The sequence below is a fragment of the Diaphorina citri genome, unplaced genomic scaffold (assembly GCF_000475195.1).
Source record: "Diaphorina citri unplaced genomic scaffold, Diaci psyllid genome assembly version 1.1 scaffold1068, whole genome shotgun sequence".
Classification (NCBI taxonomy): Eukaryota; Metazoa; Arthropoda; class Insecta; order Hemiptera; family Psyllidae; genus Diaphorina; species Diaphorina citri.
The window spans coordinates 1-19,973 of NW_007378497.1; the positions used below are offsets into that span (position 1 = coordinate 1).

The 19,973-nt window shown below is 41.3% G+C and overlaps 1 protein-coding gene across 1 annotated transcript; it reads right to left on the reverse strand.

The window, feature by feature from the left end:
- Positions 1-7: 7 nt before the first annotated feature.
- Positions 8-19,243, reverse strand: LOC103514019 (histone demethylase UTY-like; the record flags this gene model as incomplete). Its single annotated transcript, XM_026827080.1, is given in 15 exon segments — positions 8-65; positions 863-924; positions 1,011-1,154; positions 1,626-1,832; positions 2,406-2,690; positions 4,333-4,522; positions 4,799-4,909; positions 5,948-6,118; positions 6,729-6,923; positions 7,116-7,251; positions 7,685-7,940; positions 8,428-8,507; positions 12,945-13,176; positions 13,628-13,756; positions 19,066-19,243. Coding segments are annotated over 15 exon segments (2,434 nt in total), but the record flags the coding sequence as incomplete, so codon positions are not given.
- Positions 19,244-19,973: the final 730 nt, after the last annotated feature.

Genomic DNA, 19,973 nt, shown 5'->3' on the forward strand with positions numbered 1-19,973 from the left:
TCCATACAATGAACTACATGGCGCTTCTCTTGTTCTCGGATGAACAAAATATTGAACACTTCCACCTGAAAAAGAAATCAACATTTTCCATTAGATGTTGCACTTAAAAAAAAAGTTTGATAGACGGAACTGCAACTGCAAATGTCCCATCGTCCCGAAATCGAAGAGACAAGGAAAACAGAATAGGAGAAAGCAAGTTTGATAGACGGAACTGCAACTGCAAATGTCCCATCGTCCCGAAATCGAAGAGACAAGGAAAACAGAATAGGAGAAAGCGAGGTTTGATAGACGGAACTGCAACTACAAATGTCTCATCGTCCCGAAATCGAAGAGACAAGGAAAACAGAATAGGAGAAAGCCAGCCGTTTCGAGAACGAACATTATCTGTTGAGTATAAAATCCGGCCCGGGCAGGAATCGAACCCACGGCCTAGCGCTTACAAGGCAGACGCGCTACCAACCGAGCTAACTAGGCTGGTGAATTAGATGTTGCACTGATCTAATACGACTAATACTGTTCAAACGTACCCATTTCTTTATTCTTACGAGGCTAAGGAAGCTCCATAGTCCATAAAACATGCTTTCAAGAAAACATTTGGAACGTACCCATTTCTTTATTCTTACAAGGCTGAGGAAGCTCCATAGGCCATAAAACATGCTTTCAAGAAAACATTTGAATGTCGATCCCACTGGGAATTGAACCCGGGACTGTGATATTGAACCCAGAGCTCTGCAAAACATTTGAATGTCGATCCCACTGGGAATTGAACCCGGGACTGTGATATTGAACCCACGACACAAAAAGCTGTGAAAAAGCTCTGCTTTAACACACATAAGTAATTTGTGATTTGAGAGATATTTACCTCGCACTGTCCACAGTAATGAGAAGCTTCGTTCTTCCCGAAACATTTGAATGTCGATCCCACTGGGAATTGAACCCGGGACACAAAAAGCTGTGAAAGAGCTCTGCTTTAACACACATAAGTAATTTGTGATTTGAGAGATATTTACCTCGCACTGTCCACAGTAATGAGAAGCTTCGTTCTTCCCTGGGTTTGACGTCCGGTTTGAGTCTCGAGTCGAGGTCTCCGGTCTGGGAGCAGGGGGTGTCCACAAGGTCTTCCTGTTTGGGTTTGACTATGGGTAGTAGGGAGTCTGATACGTCGTCACTCAATGGGAGACATTAATAATTTGAAAATACATTAAATTTCTAATAAATAACTGAGCAATAATTGTTTGTGTACTGCAACTGTCGGGATGATTGACCATCAGGCCATTTTTCCTCTCGCATCCCAATATTTCCCTACAATGTCATTGCTAGCTTCCAAGCTATAGGGATAGTTAGGATCTGACTCATTGATTGAGTAGTTTACCGAGAAGAGTAGTTCATTTTCATAACTCACTCATTTTTTACACATTTTTATAAGTTAATTTTCTGGTCGAATTTCTAGTTAATTTCTGATCAAAACTCTGCGTTAATTTCTGAAAATCTGAACGAATTTTGAGTTAATTTCTGATCAAAATTTCGAGTCAATTTCTGATCGAATTTCGAGTTAATTTCTGAACGAATTTTATGAAATTTCTGAACGAATTTCAATTTCATTTCTGACCGGTTGAATTTCTTACCTAGTTTAAGAGCGGCAGCCAGGCCTCTCACTACAGCGATAGGATGCTTGAGGCAGAACTCCTGTAGGTTCGGACTGAACGCCTCCTTCTTATGTTCTAGGAACACAGACGGGGTGGGTGGGGCCAACTGTTCCTTGGAGAGACGAATGTTGGGCGGGTCCGGGGGTGAGGGGGGTGGCGCTTTATAACTCAACACGTTACAGTTACCTGGAAAGAAGCGAGAGAGTTGACGGTTATTAAGCATATTAATGACGACACTGTAAGTTCATGAATTTCCATGTCTATTATAAATAACAAATAAATAGCATGTAAATAAATAAAAATAGCTACAATCAAACTCTGGTTATTAAACACTCTCAAGTCTTGATTTACACAATCCTTCCGCCTTTTCTTTGGCTTTCCTGGCCCTTTTCTCAACCTCACTTCCATTCTCTCAACTCTTTTCCCTGAGTAGCTCTCATATCTTCTTTCAGCATAACGGTACAGCCTTCGCTGACTGCTTCAAGAAGGGAATGCCAGAAAGGGGAGAGAGTTTAGGATGGAGTAGAGCACAGAATTCTAGAGAGTTGAGTTATTAATCATGCCTATGATTAATTCACCGGGTATGGAGTTGATATTCAAAGGTGACTTGAAAAAGTTCATACTGGATAAATATTCACGCAACTTCACCGGGTATGGAGTTGATATTCAAAGGTGACTTGAAAAAGTTTATACTGGATAAATATTCACGCAACTCGTTCCAGTCAGAAAAGGAGTTAGAACATCAGTTTGATTACATACCCAAGCCGCTGAATCCTTGCTTTTTCGAAATCTCAATGATCGTCTTGGCGTCCATTGAAATGGACAATTCTTCTGGTTCGGGTGATCCGCGGTCTACCAGCTCAGAGGTCGCGGGTTTGACGTCCGGTTTGAGTCTCGAGTCGAGGTCTCCGGACTGGGAGCAGGGGGTGTCCACAAGGTCTTCCTGTTTGGGTTTGACTATGGGTAGTAGGGAGTCTGATACGTCGTCACTCAATGGGAGATTGGCACCGGACAGGAAGGATTCTGCAGAGTCCAGGATGTTATCTGGAGAATAAAATGAATAAATAAATGTCATTTCTTTGTGTTATTATATATCAACTTTGGTGCTATCTTCAGATATAATAAGTAAGTATATCTGGAGAATAAAACGGAAGATTAGTACGGGAATGGTAAGATAGAGAGAGTACTCCTCGTTTACAAATTACCTGGAATTCTTTAGTATTCAAGGAGTGTGCTTTTAAAAGGTAAGGTATTGAATTGACATAAAATGCAGTCCTGAGGTAAGGTATTGAAATACACTCCTTTTGATTTGACGAACTCAAGAATAAGCGCACAATGTCTGAGTGTCTGCAGTAGACAGTTTCTGAAAAGAAGAGAACATTTCAATGTTATTGCCATGACAGATATTCAAATAGGACTTGACTGTATTCAGGAAGTGGCAGGGGTGTATTGATCGATACCGTGCGTATTATCGCTCCATATTACTATTGAGCATCATCTCTATTGGTACCTATTCCTATATATATGTTTCAATATTACAAAAATTACTTCAGTTATTGGTATAAGTAGGGCTACCAGCTTTAATAAACGCCCTTTATCACTGCGACCTGGTTAGATCTTTTGTGACTTCAGTTATGCAGGAGAGAACATTTCAATGTTATTGCCATGACAGATATTCAAATAGCACTTTTTTTTATTTTATTTATTTATTTTTTTTTAAGGCTTTAATGGCAGGATTCTCACCTAGTGATCTCTTCCACCCAACCGGTGAGCACTTGACTATATTCAGGAAGTGGCAGGGGTGTATTGATCGATACCGTGCGTATTATCGCTCCATATTACTATTGAGCATCATCTCTATCTAATTCCCTAAATCATGCAGTGAGAATAAGTGAATGAATGTTTCAAATTTTTAAGTGAATGAATGGACAAACGCTCTCAGGGTTTCAAAGGGTCCCTTTTTCCGAGTGAGGGGATGGTTGACAGAACCAATGATATTTTTTTTAGGTACCTAGGTACTTATTTTTGGAGGAATGCCTAATAGTCAAATATACCTCCTGCATTTGTAAACAACAAACTAATTATAGTGTCCACAAGGTCTTCCTGTTTGGGTTTGACTATAGGTAGTAGGGAGTCTGATACGTCGTCACTCAATGGGAGATTGGCACCGGACAGGAAGGATTCCGCAGAGTCCAGGATGTTATCTGGAGAATAAAATGAATAAATAAATAAATGCCATTTCTTTGTGTTATTATATATCAACTTTGGTGCTATCTTCAGATATAATAAGTATATCTGGAGAATAAAACGGAAGATGAGTACGGGAATGGTAAGATAGAGAGAGAACTGAAACACAATGTCATGAAAACAATCCAAGGAGTACTCCTTGTTTACAAATTCCCTAGAATTCTTTAGTATTCAAGGAGTGTGCTTTTAAAAGGTAAGGTATTGAATTGACATAAAATGCAGTCCTGAGGTAAGGTATTGGAATAAAATAAAATGCAGTACTGATGTTTGTCTGCAGCAGTCTACAGAACCAACTTGAGGCTGGTACCTATTCCTATATATATGTTTCAATATTACAAAAATTACTTGAGTTATTGGTATAAGTAGGGCTACCAGCTTTAATAAACGCCCTTTATCACTGCGACCTGGTTAGATCTTTTGTGACTTCAGTTATGCTCACCACTAGTGTTTGGTTCCTCCTTAATGGTAACGTCGGAGGCAGAGGGGGATCCAAAGTGTTTGAGCAAATCTTCTGCCAGAGATGTGGCGATATCTTTCTGTGACAGGAGAGCTTGTAGTTCCTGCTCGCTCACTGTCAGATCATTTGAAGACATGGATGGCATCTTGGGACTGTCTGAACTAGATGAGATCTGAAACGAAAGCAATACAATCAATTAACTGTTGGCCAGCCTAGTAAGCTTGGTTGGTAGCGCGTCTGTCTTGAAGCGCTAGGCCACGGGTTCGATTCCCGCCCGGGACGGATTTTATCCTGAACGGATGATGTTCGTTCTCGGAACGCCTAGCTTTCTTCTTTCCTATCTTCCTTCTCTCATCGATTTCGGGACGATAAGACCTTATCAGTTACAGTTCCCTCTGTCAAACCTCTTGGAGAAAATAATAAATAAATACCTATTGACTATACTTACTTGAGAGAAACCCTGTTGATTGAACTGATATTGCTGCTGATATGAGCTATCATTACTGTTTGGTGTAGAGCTGGCTGAGTATTGAGATCCGTTCAGATCAAAGTTAGAGCCCTGGAACAACGAGGAGACAGTAGACAATTAGAAATATGTATAATCTTGTGTGAGATTCATTTACAACGTCAAACGAAGGGAGCACATTACCCCATATTTCAACAGGGCGCGACTGCTCAAGACAGAAGATATCCTAGTTAGCTTGGTTGGTAGTTGGTAGCGCGTCTGCCTTGAAGCGCTAGGCCACGGGTTCGATTCCCACCCGGGCGGATTTTATCCTGAACGGATGATGTTCGTTCTCGGAACGGCTGGCTTTCTCCTATCCTGTCTTCTTTCTCTCTTAGATTTCGGGACGATAAGATCTTAGCAGTTACAGTTCCCTCTATCAAACCTCTTGGAGAAAATTATAAATAAATACCTATTGACTATACTTACTTGAGAGAAACCCTGTTGATTGAACTGATATTGCTGCTGATACGAGCTATCATTACTGTTTGGTGTAGAGCTGGCCGAGTATTGAGATCCGTTCAGATCAAAGTTAGAGCCCTGGAACAATGACAAGACGGTAGAAAATTAGAAACATGAGAATGATACTTCTGCTGTCGAATACAAGAATATGCCATAGGTTCAGGTTGATAGGAAATATATTTTGTAAGCCATACGCCCATTTCGTAGATTCGTAGTAGCTGAACTCATCTTTTAGGGGTGTTTGACCCTACACCTAAGCCTGGGACTGGGCTTTTTGCATGTAGACATATTTGATAGGTTCGTCCTAAAACGCAGTCAATCGTCGTGCTTTTTCTTTTCAAGCAGAAGAAACCCTTTGCAAAACTGTCAGCTATGTAGTTAGGCTATTAAAGGTTATCTGTTTTTCTCCCAGTAACTTTTTAGTCCAACAGCTATACGCTTGTCTACTCCGTGACTACTAGGATGATGGAATTCATCACGTTTCTTCTTCTACTTTACCTTTTCCCGTTCAATAAGGGTCGGTATTGCGTGTCAGTCTTTTCCAGTTCGCTCTATTATGTACCTCATTCCAAAATAGCTGCTTCCCACATAATCTTCGTTGTACGGAATTAATCACGTTTGATAACTTACCGACTGTTGTTTGACGTTGGGATATTGTTGATTACTAGGAAGTCCCCCAGGTCTCTGTACTTGTTGAGCGCCCGGTGGCAAGCCTCTCTGTTGCTGCTGTTGCTGAAGTCTTTGTTGCTGTTGATGTGTTTGCATGAGGCGATACTGGTGCTGTAACTGTTGTAACATTGCCTGCAACAAGCGGAATTGTATTCGTTAGGATAAAACTTCGTCAGCCAGTCTATTCAGCTTGGTAGGTAGCGCGTCTGCCTTGTAAGCCCTAGGCCGCGGTTCGATTCTCGCCCGGGGCTGATTTTATCTTGAACGGATAATGTTCGCTGTCGAAACGGCTGGCTTTCTTCTATCCTATTTTCCTTCTCCCTTAGATTTTTACATAAATCCCGAACTCTCCCGACGAAATCTAGGGGAGAAGGGAAATAAAGGAAAGGAAGAAGATAAGCAGTTACAGTTCCCTCTATCAAACCTCTAAAAAAAAAAAAAAAAAAAAAAAAAACCCCCGGTGCCAGCTTAGTTAGCTTGGTTGGTAGTGTGTCTGCCTTGTAAGCGCTAGGCCGCGGGTTCGATTCCTGCCCGGGTTCGATTTTATCCTGAACGGATAATGTTCGTTCTCGAAACGGCTGGCTTTCTCCTATCCCGTTTTCCTTCCCCCTTCGATTTCTGGACGATAAGACCTTAGCAGTTACAGTTCCCTCTATCAAACCTCTTACCTATTATTTTTTTAATTTTTTCCCTTAAGGTGTGAACTTTGGAAATTGAGGACATATTTCTTAGAGCTACATACTTGTTGCTGTTGGTTCAGGTTGGGCACGTTCTGCTGGAGGAATTGCAAAGTCTGCAACTGGTGTGGGTTCAGATAGAAAGACGGGGGAGGTACAGGGGGTTTGGTGTCCTCAGGTTTGAATCGCTTGGCGTTATTCTGGTTAGGGTAGGGGGGAGGGGGGGCGTGACCTCCGTTGAGTCCGTTCTGGCCAGGTTGCTATGAGAAAAAGGAAAATGATTAATTAGATTTACATAAGTAGAAAGCCTAGTTAGCTTGGGTGGTAGAGCGTCTCAGAGTCTCAATAAAGCACTACTTGAATTATTTGTATACCCCAGTAAAGAGCCTATATACATAAAGCTACGACTAATCAGTTAACTTTGGTCATCCCCGGGAATCGAACACACTTACATTGGACTTGGGCAAGTTGGTCCTCTGTTGCTGCTGTTGTTGTTGCTGCTGCTGTTGGGCTTGTTGCTGGCGAGACGACATCTCGGCGGATATGGGCAAGTTCCATGCCTCTTCTATGGACGGCAAAACCCGTCGTCTGTGAAAGAAACAATATGATCAGGTTAGAATAGATTTTAAGGGTGTCGGGAGACCCTGGAACGTCAAAAATGTGAGCGTACTAAAGGATGTAATGGGACTAGCCAATCCTACAAAAAGCAACTCAGTCTAAGAGCATTATGAAGGTTAACAAAAACTCTAAACCTAGGATCACACGATATGGCAGAGCGACATACTATCTGGCAAAATTTCCTCTTCCATACCGTATGATCCATCTTCGTTAACATGACCATACACCTTTGGCGTCAAAATTTTGCTTTCTACCATAGAAAATTGTCTTAACATGAGATTGAAGACCCGGGCTTTGCTGGATTTAAACCGAGAATTTAAATTTTGTAGAGTAAAGCCTAGGACAATAGTAAGAAATTACAAATTTACTTGTACTTTATCTATCTAAACCCTAGGTGACTTACTTGCTTGTAATGCTAGGCATCGGAGCGTTGCCTAGGTGACTCTGCAAGAAGCGAATCCTTTGCGAGACGTTTTGGGACATGCCCGAGAAAGAGTTGATCTTGAGGGACGCTTGTCCCAAGGCACTAACAGAATTGGAAGGAAGATTGTTGTTGTTGCTACTATTGTTATTGTTGTTGTTTGTGTCTGAGCGGCGGGTTGCGTTGATATAACACGCGCAGGCGTCACGAGGTTGGTTGACACTCTCGTACAGAATACCTGGGGGAAAAAGAGGGGAACGGAAATAAGCAGAGGAACTTTGGGGTAGAAAATCAAATAGGCATTATTTAAGAATCTAGATATGTAGTCATACTAAGGAGGTTTTCGTTAAAAAAAAGAAAAAAAAAAAAAAACTTTTCCTTGGATAAGTAGAGAATCATTGATTTAAATACCGTACATGCTTATATGGTGGCTATTGGCTATAACTACATACCACATAAGCCTTGAGCAGGGTCCATACTTCTGGAAATGTCGGACGATAATGCTGTATGACAATGTTTCCAGTTTCCTAATACGTCCATTTTTGTACAACATTATCCTCCTACATTACTAACACAAGTATGGGCCCTGTTTAGTGCTTAAGCCACACTGTTTTTGTTTTCCCTCATTTATTTCAATTTTTCTTGGATACACGTTTTTCTCAGGCATGTAGTACTCGTGCGCTTTCAAACATACCTAGATTAGACCATGTGTATTTCAGACTTACCTAGATTAGTCCATGCAGCGCTGTGAGATTTATCCAACTGAACAGCACATATGTACGTTTTTTTTTGGTAATGGTACATCCTTACTGTTAGTTGCTATAAGTAGGTATTTTTCCAACAGAAAATTGAACTCTTCAAATGTGAGGGTTTCGAGGGTTGAGAGGGACATTCAACCAGGTTCTTCGACACTGGATTGTTTTTATTACTTTTACTTGAAACTTAAAAGTCTACCTACAACAGTTTTGATAGCTGTTTTTTTTGTAATGGTACATCCTTACTGTTAGTTGCTATAAATAGGTATTTTTTCAACAGAAAATTGAACTCTTCAAATGAGAGGGTTTCGTAGAGGACATTCAACCAGGTTCTTCGACACTGGATTGTTTTTATTACTTTTACTTGAAACTTAAAAGTCTACCTACAACAGTTTTGATAGCTAAATACAAATATGTCTGTTACTTTTGTTATTATTTTCCTTGTTCTTCTCACTTCCCTTTTTCTTTTACTTTCCACTTCTTGTCCTACCTCCCTCTCCCCTTTTCTCACTCTGTTAATATTCTCTTTTTTTGTTCTTTTTCCGTTTCTTATCCTCTCCCTCTCTATCTCTCCCTTACGTAGTTATTATTTTCTCCCTCTCTCTCCTCTCTTTTTCCCTAACCTCTGTTTCTGTCGTATTTCTTTCCCTTTATTTGTTAGTCTTTCCCTCTCCCTAATCCCTTATTTTTTGTCGTTCTTTTTCCGTTTCTTATCCTCTCCCTCTCTATCTCTCCCTTACGTAGTTATTATTTTCTCCCTCTCTTTTTCCCTAACCTCTGTTTCTGTCGTATTTCTTTCCCTTTATTTGTTAGTCTTTCCCTCTCCCTAATCCCTTATTTTTTGTCCGTTTTTTCTTATTCACTTCCTCTCTATTTCCCCCCTCCTTTTGTTATTTCTGCCTTTCTGTTTCTCTTTTTTTTTAACTTTTTCCTTAATTTCACTCGGTTTTTTTTCCTTCTTTTTCCGTTGCTAGAGCACCTACCTATTATTTTTTCTACCTCACACCGATTTTTTGCTCACGTAGGTATTTTATCAAGTTTCTGTTCCGTGATGTTCTCTCTCTACTCTCTCTTTCTCATTCTCTCTCTCTCTTTTTTTTTTACTTTTTCCTTAATTTCACTCGCTTTTTTTCCTTCTTTTTCCGCTGCTAGAGCACCTACCTATTATTTTTTCTACCTCGCACCGATTTTTTGCTCACGTAGGTATTTTATCAAGTTTCTGTTCCGTGATGTTCTCTCTCTACTCTCTCTTTCTCATTCTCTCTCTCTATCTGAATGTTATGAACAAAGTCTACTCTCCTCTTTTCAGTTTTCACTGCATCTTGAGGGAAAAGTTCAATTGGTTTCAACCTGTTACAGTTTAGGATAAAATTAGGACCTGTAGGAATCGAACTGCGATCTAGCGCTTATAAGGCACACGCGTTACAAAGTTAACTCAGCTGATTACTTCCAAATCCATTTCAAACTGAACACGCACCTGTCTACCTATCAAAGGGTTAATATTGTATGTGACATTGAATTCATTGCTCTCAATACATGATAAGAAATTAATTATTCAACACGCTGTTAACACTTTACGTACATATGAGGAATATAGCCATGTAAATATCACTTGCATACCATGAGGGATCGGATAAACCGTATTATACATAGATTTTAGTATTATATTTAGCTATGTTGTACCTTCTATGGCTATGGTAAACACTAACATGCCAACTTCCTTATCAATCCTCTTATCGCAATACAGTTTATACTCAAGATGAACTTGGCTCACAAGTGTTGAATACTTGTGCTTAAACACATTTGCCAATTTCTATTTACCCAAGGATTCTTGGATCTGCTGAACTAATGGTTCATGAGCACTTCCTAGCTGAACGAAATTCCATAGGTAGATAGGAAATTTCAAAGATCGTATTAGGCTAGAAACACATAGGTACGGTGTAAAAATGTCGAGTCAACGGTATTTTACCGTGGTATGTGTTCGACCCAAGTTTCATGTTCTTGGTTACATTGTTGGTGGTTTCACTTCGCTGTATAACCCTTGGGGTTTGCAGTCCTGAGGTAAGGTATTGAAATAAAATGCAGTACTGATGTTTGTCTGCAGCAGTCTGCAGAACCATCTTGAGGCTGGTACCTATGCCCCCAGGTCTCTGTACTTGTTGAGCGCCTGGTGGTAATCCTCTCTGTTGCTGTTGTTGCTGAAGTCTTTGTTGTTGTTGATGTGTTTGCATGAGGCGATACTGGTGCTGTAACTGTTGTAACATTGCCTGTAACAAGTGGAATATTATTGGTTAGAACAAAACTTGCTAATAGGAAGTGCTTCCTTTTTTGATCTCTGTTTAGGGTAATACTCGTAATCATGCAGTGGCGTTAACCATCTATCGATCAACATCTCTTAAAGGTGCCAGCTTAGTTAGCTTGGTTGATAGTGTGTCTGCCTTGTGAGCGCTAGGCCGCGGGTTCGATTTTATCCTGAACGGATAATGTTCGTTCTCGGAACGGCTGGCTTTCTCCTATCCCGTTTTCCTTCCCCCTTAGATTTCGGGACGATAAGACCTTAGCAGTTACAGTTCCCTCTATCAAAACTCTTACCTATTATTTTTTTTTATTTTTTCCCTTAAGGTGTGAACTTTGGACCTGCCTCGGTGGCGTAGTGGACAAGGCGCTCGCCTGGCAAACAGGAAGACGTAGGTTCCCTAGCAGAGGTATGAAATTTTATCCTAATTTATTTCAAATTTTGACCACACTATCAACTATATAGTTAGGCTAATTAAGGTTATCTGCCTAGTTGAGATTTCCTCAGCAATTTTAGAGTCCCACAGCTATACGCTTGTCTTGTTAAACTTCGACTAAATAGAATCACGTTTGATAACTATTAAACACCTGTAACTTACCGGTTGTTGTTTGACGTTGGGATATTGTTGATTACTAGGAAGTCCCCCAGGTCTCTGTACTTGTTGAGCGCCTGGTGGTAATCCTCTCTGTTGCTGTTGTTGCTGAAGTCTTTGTTGCTGTTGATGTGTTTGCATTAGGCGATACTGGTGCTGTAACTGTTGTAACATTGCCTGTAACAAACGGAATAGTATTGGTTAGAACAAAACTTGTTAATAGGAAGTGCTTCCTTTGTTGATCTCTGTTTAGGGTAATACTCGTAATCATGCAGTGGCGTTAACCATCTATCGATCAACCTCTCTTAAAGGTGCCAGCTTAGTTAGCTTGGTTGGTAGTGTGTCTGCCTTGTAAGCGCTAGGCCGCGGGTTCGATTCCTGCCCGGGTTCGATTTTATCCTGAACGGATAATGTTCGTTCTCGAAACGGCTGGCTTTCTCCTATCCCGTTTTCCTTCCCCCTTCGATTTCTGGACGATAAGACCTTAGCAGTTACAGTTCCCTCTATCAAACCTCTTACCTATTATTTTTTTAATTTTTTCCCTTAAGGTGTGAACTTTGGAAATTGAGGACATATTTCTTAGAGCTACATACTTGTTGCTGTTGGTTCAGGTTGGGCACGTTCTGCTGGAGGAATTGCAAAGTCTGCAGCTGGTGTGCGTTCAGATAGAAAGACGGGGGAGGTACAGGGGGTTTGGTGTCCTCAGGTTTGAATCGCTTGGCGTTATTCTGGTTAGGGTAGGGGGGAGGGGGGACGTGACCTCCGTTGAGTCCGTTCTGGCCAGGTTGCTGTGAGAAAAAGGAAAATGATTAATTAGATTAACACAAGTAGAAAGCCTAGTTAGCTTGAGTGGTAGAGCGTCTGCCTTGTAAGCGCTAGACCGCGGGTTCGATTCTCGCCCGGGGCGGATTTTATCCTGATGGGATAATGTTCGTTCTCGGAACGGCTGACTTTTTCCTATCCTGGTTTTCTTCTCTCTTCGATTTCGGGACGATAAGACCTTAGCAGTTACAGTTCCCTCTGTCAAGCATATATATATATATATAAAAAGAGCTCAGTGGGACATCTTGTTCTAAGCTGACAGTCTCAATAAAGCACTACTTAACAGGTAGACCTGACAGGTAGGGCTGAAAAGGTCTCTCTCCCAGGTCTACCTGATACCTAATGAACACACAAACCATCAGGTAGACCTGTCGTCGGGTCTACCTGATAGTGAGTGGCTGGCCTAAATGTCAAGTATACCTAAAGAAGTTAGCTTGGTAGATAGCGGGTTCGATTCCCGCCCGGGGCAAAATTTATCCTAAATCCTAAACAGATAAGGTTCGCTCTCGGAAGTGGATTTCTCCTCTCCTCTCTTCGATTGCGGGACGATATGGTCTCAATAGTTACAGTTCCCCCTATCAAATTTCTTCAAAAAGTTAAATCTTTTAAAGACACTCAGGTCAACCATTCTCCACCTGAGGTGAGGGATTTCCACCCGCTAAAAACCCATCTCCCCGAGAATAAACCAACACATTCGGAACCTTTTAAAACGTGAACTTCGATTTCAAAAAAGTTATTGGAGACATACTATATCAGGCATGCTACGACGCAGACCACACTCACCCGATCGAGCACCATGTGTCCGCGTTGCCTTCCGATTTCTCCACAGAATTCCGATAGGCGAGGAACGCGTCGTGGACTTTGCCCACGGCAGCAAAACACCGGCCTAGCAGGTACAGGGATTGTCCGGACTTGGGATCTGCCTCGATAGACTTCTGCAGACAGTGGATGGCGAGCGTTTCACGATGAGACTTCTCCCCTAGCGTGTCGATACAGTGGTACATCCATCCTGCGGGGGGCAAAGACAGGATCGTGTTAGGATAAGGGTGACAAGCAAAATCACACCTGAGGTATGGATTTCTTTATGTACAAGTAGTTTACTGAACTGTAAAGGTGTGTCGGTCCAAACATAGTCGACGAGATGAATCTATGATGTCAGAGAAGAGGTTCAAATCGATCGACGCCCGGTCGACTATGTGTGGACACACTTTAAAGGTCACTCACTCAGAGATCGGGCCCCAGATTTAACGAGAAAATTATTATTATTATTTATAGATTTTTATTATTATTATTATTATTTTTTATGTGTTTGCTAATTTTCATCAAAATCGGATGAACCGTTCGTGAATTATCGTGGATCAAACATACAGAAGGGGCCCCTACGATAACCTATGAGAATCAAAATTAATAAGTAAATTTCCTTTATGTGTGTATGGAACATTGTTGAGATCGTCACTTACCTAACTGTCGACATATGTCTGCTTTCAAATGAACTGGTAGGTCATCTTCCTTCAACAGTTGCTCGTAACTATCCTTGGCAGTTTTGTATTTTCTTTGTACTTCGTGAAGATGTGCAATATGGAATCGAACTGGAAAGAGAAGAAAAGAAGCCAAAGTTCATGTACGTGTTATGCGAATAAAACAAGATCACGGGAAAGATGAGCAAAGGGCCGAAACAGAAAAGGTTGTGATTGTAATTAGGAAACAAAACATACAAGTGGATGTATGACCGTTTGGGCTTTTTATTCCCAGGTACTTTGGATATAGAGCTGAAAAGCCCCTTTATTGCCGAAAGAACTCCCCTTTATTGCCCTTTATGAGTCGCAAAAACTATCAAAAATAGCTTGGTTAGACTGTTCCGGGTCATTTCAGCTCTATCTTAATATTCCCTACCAGATTAGCCAGATATATTCTAATAATAGTGCTTATTTATACTGCTCGAATAGGAGGATATAGAGCTGAAAAGCCCCTTTATTGCCGAAAGAACTCCTGAAAACCCCCTTATGAGCCGCAAAAACTATCAAAAATAGCTTGGTTAGACTGTTCCAATGAAAGGGTCATTTCAGCTCTATCCTAATATTCCCAACCAGATTAGCCAGATAATTATATTCTAATAGTGCTTATTTATACTGCTCGAATAGGACTAAAGAGTCCCTTTAACCCAGCAGTAGGCTATTGCCATTATTGTGGTCAAATTCTCAAACAATGTGGAGGATAAAAGTCCATACCTCGGCTGGGATTGAACCCACGCCCTCCTGATGTATTCTAGTTTGATTCAATTGGGGTGTACTCAGTCACAAGGTGGGACCTAAGGTTCTGGTTTCAATATCAGTAAAGAGTCAAGGTGTCTTAACACTCGATATGAATTTAAAGAGTGGTAAAAGGTGAGCGTCTTGACCACTGCACCACCGAGGCAGGTATTCTAGTTTGATTCAGTCACAAGGTGGGACCTAAGGTTCTGGTTTCAATATCAGTAAAGAGTCAAGGTGTCTTAACACTCGATATGAATTTAAAGAGTGGCCTTACAAATCTTTTACTATTTATTTTTCCAACTGTGTAGGACTGTAGATAGAAGTATAGCGTCAACAAACTAATCAAGACACTCCGTCTAAACGTCTCATCATTTCATTACAAACTCACACATGCACACTGTGTTATCTTTACTATTAATATTTAGCACGCGCTTACTATACTCGCTACTATTACGTTGGAATGAATGAACCAAATCAATTGATTCCCTGATGTCATACTGTGCTGATATCACCGTGCTGTGATATCACTCTAGTGTATGGGGACCTACTAATGGCCGTGACTACCGTGAGACTGATAATCCAAGGGTCGTGGGTTCGTGTCTCAGTGGCGGAGTAGGATTTTTCTTCAGAATTTGCGAGAAGGAAAGGCGATTGAATCGTTTACACAACAATTTCATCAACAATTTCATTTTTCCAACTAACCTCAGTGGTGTAGTGATTAGCACGGTGGACTTTGAACCTGGAGGTTGGTGGTTCGAGTGCAAGTCATGTCATAAAATTTAGCGTAGTGTATAAAGCGGGGAACGACATTTGTGACACGTATTTATGCTTAACACAATTAAAATTCGTTTAATTTTAAATTTTTCCATCATGCGCGTACAATAACCTCAATGGTGTAGTGATTAGCACGGTGGAATTTGAATCTGGAGGTTGGTGGTTCGAGTGCAAGTCATGTCATAAAATTTAGCGTAGTGTATGAAGCGGGGAACGACATTTGTGACACGTATTTATGCTTAACACAATTAAAATTCGTTTAATTTTAAATTTTTCCATCATGCGCGTACAACAACCTCAGTGGTGTAGTGGTTAGCACGGTGGACTTTGAATCTGGAGGTTGGTGGTTCGAGTGCAAGTCATGTCATATTTGCGTAGTGTATGAAGCGGGGAACGACATTTGTGACACGTATTTATGCTTAACACAATTAAAATTCCTTTAATTTTAAATTTTTCCATCATGCGCGTATAACGGGATCAACTCTTTCGACCATTAGAGTTAAAATAGCCAACTCCCCGAGTGTCGAACTCACAACTGTCAGACTGACAGAATAGGAACCAACTTTGATAACCACACAGCCACCAAGGTTTTGGCTAGCGTAGAAGTGTAAAGAGTTACTGAGTGACAGCAATGTCAATCGAGTGCAATGATGCATCGGTGAATGATGACATTGCAATGACCATAAGAGTTAAAATAGCCAATACCCCGAGTCTCGAACTCACAACTGTCAGACTGACAGAATAGGAACCAACTTTGATAACCACACAGCCACCAAGGCTTTGGCTAGCGTAGAAGTGTAAAGAGTTACTGAGTGACAGCAATGTCAATCGAGTGCAATGATGCATCGGTGAATGATGACATTGCAACGACCATAAGAGTTAAAATAGCCAATACCCCGAGTGTCGAACTCACAACTGTCAGACTGACAGAATAGGAACCAACTTTGATAACCACACAACCACCAAGGCTTTGGCTAGCGTAGAAGTAGTGTAAAGAGTTACTGAGTGACAGCAATGTCAATCGAGTGCAATGATGCATCGGTGAATGATGACATTGCAATTCTGAGTGCAGTACTTCAAGGTGTTGTTTATCATCAGACAGGGAAAGGAAAGAGAAACCAGGCAAGATTGCAACGAAAGCAGCCTTCCATTCATACTTCAGTGGATATGACACAAGATTTGCATCCCGGAGGTCACCAGTTCAATACCCGGCAAAGTCGAACGTTATGTTGTATTTCACTACCAGGTCTGACAGAGGGAACGGTAACTGCTATGGTCTTATCGTCCCGAAATCGAAGAGAGAAGGAAGACAGGATAGGAGAAAGCCAGCCGTTCCGAGAACGAACATTATCCCATCAGGATAAAATCCGCCCCGGGCGGAATTTTTTGAAATCAACCCCAATCAGATTGCTTGATCCGAAGTTAATCCAAATACGCTCACTTGTGGCCTCGGCCATCAATGATCTACTAGTGTGGTTGCTTGTCCAAAGATAGTCTATTCGTACTCAATCTACAAGCATCCCCCTATTTGGGTTCTGGGGCACTCTATTCGGGTTTTGGGGCACTCTATTCGGGTTCTGGGCCGATTTCTATTTCACTTCGGGGGGGCGGCTTTTGTACTACAGGGTTGGGGTCGTTCCAGGGTTGTATTTCGGCCGAGCCGAACACGAGATAGAATAGATTGGTGACCGCCAGAATTATAAACACATTTGCCAATTTCTATTTACCCAAGAACTCTTGGATCTGCTGAACAAATGGTTCATGAGCACTTCCTAGCTGAACGAAATTCCATATGTAGATAGGAAATTCCATAGATCGTATTAGGCTAGAAATACATAGGTACGGTGTAAAAATGTCGAGTCAACGGCATTTTACCGTGGTATGTGTTCGACCCAAGTTTCATGTTCTTGGTTACATTGTTGGTGGTTTCACTTCGCTGTATAACCCTTGGGGTTTCACATAGGTACGGTGTAAAAATGTCGAGTCAACAGCATTTTACCATGGTATGTGTTCGACCCAAGTTTCATGTTCTTGGTTACATTTTTGGTGGTTTCACTTCGCTGTATAACCCTTGGGGTTTTGGTAACGGGCGACCGACCCTCCATAAAGCTACAAACAATCCGTCTTGGGCCAACCACTCACTATCAGGTATCAGGTAGACCTGATAGACGGACCTTTTCAGCCATACCTGTCAGATCTACCTAATAGTGTGTGTGTGTGTGTATATGTGTGTGTGTGTGTGTGTGTGTGTGTGTGTGTGTGTGTGTGTGTGTGTGTGTGTGTGTGTGTGTTACAAACAATCCGTCTTGGGCCAGACACTCACTATCAGGTAGACCTGATAGACGGACCTTTTTAGCCATACCTGTCAGATCTACCTGATAGTGTGTGTGTTCATCAGGTTCAGTAGACCTGGGAGGCGAACCTGATCAAGTATACCAGTCAGGTGTATCTGATAGTGTGTGTGCTCATCAGGTATGAATACCTGGGGGAAAAAGAGGGGAACGGAAATAAGCAGAGGAACTTTGGGGTAGAAAATCGAATAGGCATTATTCAAGAATCTAGATATGTAGTCATACTAAGGAGGTTTTCGTTAAAAAAAAAGAAAAAAAACTTTTCCTTGGATAAGTAGGGAATCATTGGTTTAAATACCGTACATGCTTATATGGTGGCTATTGGCTATAACTACATACCACATAAGCCTTGAGCAGGGTCCATACTTCTGGAAATGCAAACTATCCGTCTTGGGCCAGCCACTCACTATCAGGTAGACCTGATAGACGGACCTTTTTAGCCATACCTGTCAGATCTACCTGATAGTGTGTGTGTTCATCAGGTTCAGTAGACCTGGGAGGCGAACCTGATCAAGTATACCAGTCAGGTGTATCTGATAGTGTGTGTGCTTATCAGGTATCAGGTAGACCTGATCAGGTGTTCCTGTCGGGTCTACCTGATAGTGACAATGCTCATCAGGTAGACCTGATCAGGTGTTCCTGTCAGGTCTACCTGATAGTGAGTGGCCGACCTGACTGAGGCCGAGACCCGAGACGCCAACAGCACATGATTCATACCCAAAAGGTCCGGATTTCAACCACGCACAACGTTGCTTGTGATTTCAACGTGCTGAGCTCCTGAGGACACTGATTAAGTAAACTACTTACCTTCTAGTTTGGTAAAGGTACAAGGACTGGCGTCAATGAGACACAAGGTCAAATGAGATAATGCTGTACGACAATGTTTCCAGTTTCCTAATACGTCCATTTTTGTACAACATTATCCTCCTACATTTCTAACACAAGTATGGGCCCTGTTTAGTCTTTAAGCCACACTGTTTTTGTTTTCCCTCATTTATTTCAATTTTTCTTGGATACAAGTTTTTCTCAGGCATGTAGTACTCGTGCACTTTTAAACATACCTAGATAAGACCATGTGTATTTCAGACTTACCTAGATTAGTCCATGCAGCGCTGTGAGATTTATCCAACTGAACAGCACATATGTACGCTTGCAGTATCAGGTATCAGGTAGACCTGATCAGGTGTTCCTGTCGGGTCTACCTGATAGTGAGTGGCCGACCTGACTGAGGCCGAGACCCGAGACGCCAACAGCACATGATTAATACCCAAAAGGTCCGGATTTCAACCACGCACAACGTTGCTTGTGATTTCAACGTGTTGAGCTCCTGAGGACACTGATTAAGTAAACTACTTACCTTCTAGTTTGGTAAAGGTACAAGGACTGGCGTCTATGAGACACAAGGTCAAATGTTTCAAGGCGGAATCATATTCGTTGTTCACTTTGAACATCAACCCTAGCCGAAGATGAACTTCATTGGCGTACCTTCTCCTGAGGACACTGATTAAGTAAACTACTTACCTTCTAGTTTGGTAAAGGTACAAGGACTGGCGTCAATGAGACACAAGGTCAAATGTTTCAAGGCGGAATCATATTCGTTGTTCACTTTGAACATCAACCCTAGCCGAAGATGAACTTCATTGGCTCGGAGATAACTCGGATCCACATACAGGAGTTGCTGAAAAGTTTTGATGGCCCTGAAACAAGAAGAAAAAAATTCAAATTAGTTTTTTCCAACATGTATTTCATTGTTAAAAAGAAGAAGATATTTTTAAAGGAGATAGACATAAATGTCGATGTAATACGAAAGCATCAGGAATTCAGGATATCGGCAAAACAGAGACTGCCTGAAATTGGTTTCATATAAGCATCCAGTAGTCAACATCCGAGGGAATAAGTGCAATATTAACGTATCAGATATTGGGAAAACGGAGACTGCCTGAAATTGCTTCCATATAAGCATCCAGTACCCTATCAAGATCCGAGGGAATTCGGTTTAAAGAAACAGTTACGTAGGAATGATTTTGGCATGAGTCACACACTAGAGGGATTTTCAGCATTCCCCTTTGCATGGTTTACGTGATACCTGAATACCTGGTTCTAATGCTCGAGAAATAAAACACGACTATAAATCTGATTACATTACTAGTTCTTTATCCGTTAGTAAAATTTCAAATATTTTTAATGGTTCCGTAAGCACTAGGTACTTTATATTTAGTGTTTTTCCGAATTGTTGGAGTTTAGGAACACGCACACTAGTGACAATGCCCTCCACAAGATTTTCTAAAAAAGATAAAACATTAAAGTTTATTCAAAGTTTAGATAAAACACTGTTTTCCTGGCATTAGTGACCAATTGCTGGAAAATGTATTGAGTAAGGACGCAGAGGGTACGTGGTAATGACCTTTTTATGTGAGAAAACACTCGTA